This window comes from Danio rerio, chromosome 9, assembly GCF_049306965.1.
Source record: "Danio rerio strain Tuebingen ecotype United States chromosome 9, GRCz12tu, whole genome shotgun sequence".
Classification (NCBI taxonomy): Eukaryota; Metazoa; Chordata; class Actinopteri; order Cypriniformes; family Danionidae; genus Danio; species Danio rerio.
Genome location: NC_133184.1, coordinates 58,448,410 through 58,457,500, shown reverse-complemented (window position 1 = coordinate 58,457,500; position 9,091 = coordinate 58,448,410). Strand labels below are relative to the sequence as shown.

The following is a 9,091-nucleotide window of genomic DNA, read 5'->3' as shown; positions in this document are numbered from 1 at the left end:
TGTATGTATGTATGTGTGTATGTGTGTGTGTTTGTCTGTGTGTGTGTGCGCGTGTGTGTGTGCGTGTGAAAGAAAGAATGTATAGTAAGATATAATGTACACTAGGGCAGGGGCACCGCTGGCTGCCACAGACACTATATCAACTGTGAAGCCCGGGTGGTGGGGTCCCCCAATAACATCTCTGGGGAACCCCCAAAATGCATGGGCCCTTAGAATCCTCTTAACCAGCCTCTGCTGCTGTGTCCAGGTTCTGCCTCTGCTGGTGGAGCAGCTTCATCATCAGGCTGCAGTGATGGAGGCGCCGCTGCTGTCAGCAATACTGCGCTGCATCTACTGCAGTCTGCTGCATCTGGAGCGCAGCACACAGGTAACACACATGCCACAGACACAAAGCCTTCACAGACATGCTACAGACATTCCAGTCCACAAACATGACAGGGCTCAGACACGACATGCCATAAACACAACACAACACAGACACAACACACCATAAACGACACACCACAGACACAACATGCCAAAGACATGACAAGCCACAGACACAACATACTAGAGACATGACACGACATGCCAAAGAGCTGATGTTAGACATGTGTTGAAAATAATTGTGATTTTAATATCCCCATAATTGAGCTCAGTGTCGTGTGTGTGTGTGTGTGTCCTCCAGCATGTCCTCCTGACCTCCACACTGAGGCGTCTGTGTGAAGAGCTGTGTCGTGGATCAGGAGATGGCGGCCGCTCGCGGGTCTGTCCACTGTTCAAGAGCTCCTGTCTGCACACACGCTTCCTGAGCAGCCTCATCATCAGCAAAACCTGCAGCCAGGGTGAGCTCGGCTGTGTGTGCGTGTGCGTGTGTGTGTGTCAGCAGAGGGCAGTGTTTCTCATCCTCCAGACTCTGCTGTGTTTCTGTAGTTCTGCTCTTCATCATGAAGCTGATGTTTTCCTCTTTTAAATCCTCAGAGAGTCGCTCTCTCGTTAATAATCCACCTGATGATGGAAAACCAGGACAATTCCAGCACAGAAATCAGTCAATCACTGGAGTGTGTGTGTGTGTGCAGTCAGTTTTTAAATAGTCTGTGCTTCTCTGAGTGTGTTGTTGGCATCAGCCTGTGTATGTGTGTGTTTTATTCATCATTTATGAATCATGTGTCTTCATCTGGTATTTGGTGTGTGTGTGTGCCTATGTGTGTGTGTGTGTGTGAAACTGAGCAGAACTAACAGTGAGATCAGCACACACTCATTCACTGCTCATAAACACACAGCATTCGAGGAACTTCATTCACTTGTTTTTCGGCTTAGTTCCTTTATTAATCTGAGATCACCACAGTGCAATGAACTGCCAACTTATCCAGCATATGTTGTTTACGCAGCGGATGCCCTTTCAGCTGCAACCCATGGGGAAACATCCATACACACTCATTTACACTCATACACGACGGCCTACCCAGTTCACCTGTACCGCATGTGTTTGGACTGTGGGGGTTTTGATTCGGTCAGCTCACATTGCTAGTTTTGTGCATCTGTGCATGACGTTGAGAACAAAAACAATAGTTCGCCCTTTAATCTTTCATTACCATCTGGAAATGCACTTCTTGTTGGTTTTCAGATAAATTCTCAGATTTCATTTGTCTGAGGTAATGGGCGGGGCTAACACACGCCCCTCCAGCTGTCAGTTTTGATAACAGACAGTAATGGTGAGGAGGAGGAGTCTGCTAGGCTTTAATAACTCTTCCCAAACCCTTTTCCACATCTCTCTAAATGAAATGCCTACTTTACTACATCCAATCAGCTCACAGTAGAACAATCAAGCCACGCCCACTGTTTGCTCATTTGATATTTAGTATATTTAGGAACTGCGTCTAATACAGAAAAAAATTGCAGCTTCCAGTTCATGCGGACTTTAAGGCTTTGATCACACCGAACGAGTATGATTAAATGATACGCATCTTGATTCAGTGGTTGCCTAGCAACATAAAAAGGACAGCACACATCTTTATTTCTCGTCAACAAAAAAATGGCAGTGTGGTGCACCTCGTGATCTCAGAAGGGATACAGCTGTGGATACTAGCATAAATATAGCATATGTATACTCATTCATTCATTTTCTTGTCGGCTTAGGCCCTTCATTAATCCGGGGTCGCCACAGTGGAATGAACCGCCAACTTATCCAGCAAGTTTTTACGCAGCGGATGCCCTTACAGCTGCAACCCATCTCTGGGAAACATCCACACACACATTCACACACACACACTCATACACTACGGACAATTTAGCCTACCCAAGTCACCTGTACCACATGTGTTTGGACTGTGGGGGAAACCGGAGCACCTGGAGGAAACCTACACGAACTCAGTGAGAACATGCAAACTCCACACAGAAATGCAGAGGATCGACCCAGCGACCTTCTTGCTGTGAGGCGACTGCACTACCTACTGCGCCACTGCTTCGCCCCATATGTATAGTGCACACCAATAATATTTTACAGTACTGTGAGGGTTGGGTTTAGGGCTGTAGTAGGGGGGGGGGCATTAATAAATACAATTAATGGATCATTTAATAATTTTAATAGTGTATAATTACTAGGTTCCCAGAGATGGGTTGCGGCTGGAAAGAAATCTGCTGCGTAAAAAACTTGCTGGATAAGTTGGCGGTTCATTCCGCTGTGGCGACCCCGGATTAAAAAAGGGACTAAGCTGACAAGAAAATGAATGAATGAATGAATGAATAATTACTAGGGCTGTGCAAAAATATCGATGTATCAAACTATCGCGATAATTTCTTTCACGATAATGTACCGATAGTTCAACCCGAAGTATCGATTCAAGTTGGGCCAAACACCCTCTTTCTTTGCTCTAGTAGATGTCGCTAACTTGCAATCAACAAAACGCTAAATAGTATGGAATCAGATGTAAGCAAAGTGAGCATGGTGGAAAGCTTCCGTCTGCCTTAACTAACATTGCAGAGTTACTGAAAACTGCATAGGAGGAATGGGACATCTATTGGAAGGACCTGTCGTTGTAACAGACAATGCGTCAAACATGACCATGGCAGCACAGCTGGCCGGCATGTTGCATGTAAAATGTTTCATGCATGCCTTCAATTTACCTGTGTGCGACCAGTTTTCACAGCAAAATGTTCACAATGCTGTCAGTCGCACTGCAGTTTCTAATAGTTTACCGAATATTAGAGCACTGTGTTCCAGTTTTGTTTACTTGATGCATTTTAATTTTTTTTTACTTGCTTTAGTTTGATAAATTATTTCATTTATATGTGACTTTAGTGGCATATTCATTTTAGTTCAGTGTTTAATAACAATATGCATTTAATACAGTGAGTTCTCTGTTCAATCACACTGTGCAGTTCTAATGAATTTAAATGGATCGAAAATAAATTGGAATTGGAATTACAATTCGTCTTCTGACTTTATCAATTTGTCAACATAACATGACACACATACTAATACAAACTATTGCAATATATCACAATATTTATTGTATTGCAATATATATTGTATCATGACCTATGTATCGAGATGTGTATCATATCGTGAGGCCCTTGCCAATTCACAGCCCTAAAACTTACTGTAACTGTGAGGATTTGGTTTAGGGTTGGGTAAAATACAATTATTGGGTAATTTAATAAATAATATGAACAATAGTTTGTATAATTATTGATTTGACATTACTGTGAGGGTTGGGATAGGGATAAATGTTAATAAAATACAATTTAATTGGTAATTTAATACATAATATAAATAATACTCAATATATTTACTGTTTTTACGTTACTGTGAGGTTTAGGGTAGGGGTAGATGTTAATAAAACACAATTATAATGGGTAATTTACTAAATAATTATTGTTAACTTCCAGCCACAGCTGTATCCCTTCTAGAAATAACCCCATATCTTCTACCCCTATAACCCTGTATCCTGTTGTTCTTCCTCTTCCTCCTCTTCTTCTTCTTCTTGTGTGCTGCAGTGGATGTTCTGGCTCAGGCTGTGGACGTGTTGTCCTCTGCAGTTCGCACTGATGAAGGACAGATGCTGTTCCTGGAGTACCAGGCTCTGCCGGTGGTTCTGGCTCTGCTGAGAGCTGGTGGTCCTGGGCTGCTGGCTCCATCTGTGGACGTCCTGATGCAGATGAGTGCAGAATCACGTGAGAAACTCAGATACTACTGTAAACCTTCAATCTACTGTTAAAAGCAGAATATCTCGTCCTCTCTAGACATTTAATTCATTTAAAAATATTTTTCAAATGATGTTCGGGGAATCTGTACAGGACTTCATAATGCTTTTACTACTTTTTTATTTTTAACCCCCTTAGGAAATGATGTTTTGGATTGTCTGCAGAAGTTTAAATGTCACTTTAAGCTGTATAGAAGTGTCTTGAAGAATATCTACAGTAGTCTAATTTTATGTGCTGTCATCATGACAAAGAGAAAATAAATCAGTTATTAGAGATTAGTTATTAACACTATTATGAGCAGAAATGTGTTGAAATATTTGCAAAGTAATAATAATTTCACAGGAGGGCCAATAAGTTTGCCTTAAACCTTGTGTTTACCTATTATAATTTGTTATTAGTTATTATTTATATTTATTTAAATGATTTTGCATCATATTTCATAGATGTTTATTTAAAGTAATATATGAAATATCATTAATATATAGAATATCATTAATATACTAATATATACACTCACCGACCACTTTATTAGGTACACCTTACTAGTACCGGGTTGGACCTCTTTCACCTTCAGATCTGTCTTAATCCTTGGTGTTGTAGATTCAGCAAGCTACTGGAAATATTCCTCAGAGATTTTGCTCCATATTGTCATGATATCATCACACAGTTGCTGCAGATTTGTCGGCTGCACATCCATGATGCCAATCTCCCGTTCCACCACATCCCAAAGCTGCTCTATTGGATTTAGCTCTGGTGACTGTGGAGGCCATTTGAGTACAGTGAACTCATCGTCATGTTCAAGAAAGCAGTCTGAGATGATTGAGCTTAATGACATGCTGCGTTATCCTGCTGGAAGTAGCCATCAGAAGATGGAGACACTGTGCTCATAAAGGGATGGACATGGTCAGCAGCAATACTCAGGTAGGCTGTGGCGTTGATGCTCAATTGGTACTAATGGACCCAAAGAAAATCTCCCCCACACCATTACACCACCACCACCAGCCTGAACCGCTGATACAAGGCAGGATGATCCATGCTTTCATGCTGTTGAGGCCAAATTGTGAGCCGAGCATCTGAATGTGTCAGCAGAAATGGAGACTCATCAGAGCAGCAACGTTTCTCCAATCTTCTATTGTCCAGTTTTGGTGAGTCTGTGTGAATTGTAGCCTCAGTTTCCTGTTCTTAGCTGACAGGAGCGGCACCCGGTGTGCTCTTCTGCTGCTGTAGCCCATCCGCCTCAAGGTTGGCCGTGTTGTGTGTTCAGAGATGCTCTTCTGCAGAGCTCGGTTGTAACGAGTGCTTATTTGAGTTACTGTTGCCTTTCTATCAGCTGGAACCAGTCTGGCCATTCTCCTCTGACCTCTGGCCTCATCAACAAGGCATTTGCGCCCACAGAACTGCCGCTCACTGGATATTTCCTCTTTGTCGGAGCATTCTCTGTAAAGCCTAGAGATGGTTGTGCGTGAAAATCCCAGTAAATCAGCAGTTTCTGAAATACTCAGAGCAGCCCGTCTGGCAGCAACAACCATGCCACGTTCAAAGTCTCTTAAATCCCCTTTCTTCCCCATTCTGATGCTCACTTTGACCTGCAGCAGATCCTCTTGACCATGTTTACATGCCTAAATGTAGATGCCTAATTGTCTACATGCCTAAATTGCATTAATGAGCAGTTGGACAGGTGTACCTAATAAAGTGGCCTGTGAGTGTAGAAATATTGCATTATTTAATGCTATTAATTTAATATTTAGGTTTGGAGTTTAATTTAATATTCATAGTAATGTTAACAAACTTTCAGTTTTATTTAATTTATTAATGTTTTTTATTTCAGTAAATGCATTTAATTGGTTGATTATCTGGATATTTATTGCTGCTTTTATTTAGACTGGTGTAATGTTTCGTGTGCAGTATTATCACTCAGGCTGGTGTAAAGCGTGTGGTGACTGCAGCAGGTTTATTTGATTCCGTCACGGCCGTTAATAATGGCTGTAATTAAATCCTCATTAGTGTAATGATGTGTTCGCTCCGCGCAGTAAATGAAGCATTCCTGTGTCCTCATTATCGCCAGCGCTTTACGACACGGCTCACACACACTTTATACACACACACTGAACACTTTTAAAGCACACACACTGAACACACATTTTTAAAGCACTCACTAAACAAACACTTTATACACACACACTGAACACTTAAAGCACACACACTAAACACACACTCTTTATACACACACACTCTGATCACACACATTTTATACACTCACACAGAACACACACTTTATATACACTCACACTGAACACACATTTTATACACACACACTGAATACTTTTAAAGCACACACACTGAACACACACTTTATACACACACACACACACACACACACACTTTATACACCACACACACACTGAACACACACTTTATACACACACACTGAACACACACATTATACACACACACTTTATACACACACTGAACACACACTTTATACACACACACTGAACACACACATTATACACACACACTTTATACACACACTGAACACACACTTTATACGCACACACTGAACACACACTTTGTACACACACTGAACACACACTTTATACACACACACTGAACACAATATATATACACACACACACTGAACACTTTTAAAACACACACTTTATAAACACACTGAACACACAATTTATATACACACACATACACACACTGAACACTTAAAAAACACACACTGAACACACTTTATACACACACACTTTACACACACACTGAACACACAATTTATATACACACACACACACACACACACACACTGAACACTTTTAAAACACTGAACACACACTTTACACACACACTGAACACACACTTTATACACACACACTGAAAACTTTGAAAGCACACACACGAACAAACACACTTTATACACACACACACTGAACACTTTAAAACACACACATGCTATAAAAACACACACTTTCCACAATCCTCCTCCTGTAAACTCTGCAACAGCTGGAGCTCAGCGTTTATAAAGTGTGTGTTCAGTGTGAGTTTATTAAGTGTGTGTTTAGTTTGAGTTTATAAAGTGTGTGTTCTAACTCTAGCGCAGTTCCCGTGTGCGTGTGTATGTGTGTGTGTGTTTTGCTATAATGTGCTCCATCTGTCCCTGAACTGATCCTAAATCAGCTGCAGTCTGAAAGACTGAGATCAGACTCACAGTAAACCACTGACCTACACACACACACACACACACACACACACACTCTTTAACACTAACGCTCGTGTGTCCTCAGCGATGCTGCCGCTGTTCCTGGATCAGTGCAGCACGGAGGGTTTCTTCCGCTGTGTGTCTCAGGTCCTCCGTAACCCTCGTCTGGAGCCGCCACTGCTGGAGAAGATGCTCATGATCCTCCAGAAGCTCTCCAGCATCCGGTCAGTGTGTCTTCATCATCATCATCATCATCAGACTACAGTGGCTGAGAGGGGTCACTTTACACTAGTATCTAGCAGACTGACAGTAGAGGAGGCATTCAGTGATTCAACAAGAAGAGGCAACACACTTGCATTGATGGTGAAACACATAGAGAAACAGATAAACATATGTGAAAAACTTTAGATGCTGAGCAGCAGAACAGGCTTGTGTAAGGCTCCAGTAAGTCATCAGATGTTCACAAGCATAAAGAGATCATGTTCAGAACCGGTGTGGAGCTGCTGATGCTCATGATTATGGAGGATGGGCTTCAGATTGTGCATGTAAACAGAGCAGAAACACTCCTCCTGTCAGTCTGGATGAAGAGAGCTGAAGGTTGTGTGTGTGTGTGTGTGTGTGTGTGTGTGTGTGTGTGTGTGTGTGTGTGTTCTGGAGGTCAGCTGTTGTGCAGATACACTGATTTTGTGTTTGTTTTTCAGGAAGAACAAGCGTCTATTTGAAGCGGCGTCACTGCATTTGTTCCTGCAGGAGATGCACAGAACCACCGACCGCAGCCAGGCCTTCATCAGCATGAACCTGAGCTCCATTCTGCTCAATCTGGGCATGCTGACACGCTCATAACACGCTTAAAACATGCTTACAGCATGAAAAAACACACACTTCAAAACATACACAAACATGCTGATAATGTGCTCATCAACACTGTCATGCAGCTCTGTGCCTGGAATGTTTTTATTTATATTTGTATGAAATGTAATCATGTCTGTTTATATTTAATAAATGCAAAGTTGCCTCAACAGAAATACATCTCTAGTGTGGGTCTGACTATTTGTTGATATTATCTCCAAGTGTGTTTGTGTATATTTGTGATTGATTAAGACCTCAGACCTTGATTAATTAGAACTCACAGCCTCAAAATACTGAACTAATCTTTACTGCTGTAGTGCTTTTGACAATGTCCAAGCAGCTTAAATGACCTTCTGTCAGTCCTCCAGTGTCCTTTTGTCGGTTCTCCAGTGTCCTTCTGTCGGTTCTCCAGTGTCCTTTTGTTGGTTCTCCCGTTACCTTCTGTCGGTTCTCCAGTGTCCTTCTGTCAGTTCTCCAGTGTCCTTCTGTCAGTTCTCCAGTGTCCTTCTGTTGGTTCTCCAGTGTCCTTCTGTTCTCCAGTGTCCTTCTGTTCTCCAGTGTCCTTCTGTTGGTTCTCCAGTGTCCTTCTGTTGGTTCTCCAGTGTCCTTCTGTTCTCCAGTGTCCTTCTGTTCTCCAGTGTCCTTCTGTCAGTTCTCCAGTGTCCTTCTGTCAGCTCTCCAATGTCCTTCTGTCAGTTCTCCAGTGTCCTTCTGTTCTCCAGTGTCCTTCTGTTCTCCAGTGTCCTTCTGTCAGTTCTCCAGTGTCCTTCTGTCAGCTCTCCAATGTCCTTCTGTCAGTTCTCCAGTGTCCTTTTGTTGGTCTTCAAGTGTTCTGTCGGTTCTCCAGTGTCCTTC

General features: G+C 42.2%; 1 protein-coding gene across 2 annotated transcripts in view; it reads left to right on the top strand.

Moving 5' to 3' along the window:
- LOC100333807 (coiled-coil domain-containing protein 138-like) overlaps positions 1-8,412 on the top strand; it is a 20,328-nt gene extending 11,916 nt beyond the window's left edge. For both annotated transcript variants that reach the window (XM_073913386.1, XM_073913387.1), the window contains exons 11-15: positions 248-367; positions 668-824; positions 3,979-4,155; positions 7,473-7,611; positions 8,089-8,412. In XM_073913386.1, the coding sequence (XP_073769487.1) occupies positions 248-367; positions 668-824; positions 3,979-4,155; positions 7,473-7,611; positions 8,089-8,230 (735 nt within the window). In that variant the 3' untranslated portion in view covers positions 8,231-8,412. The remainder of the gene's footprint in view (positions 1-247; positions 368-667; positions 825-3,978; positions 4,156-7,472; positions 7,612-8,088) is intronic.
- Positions 8,413-9,091: the final 679 nt, after the last annotated feature.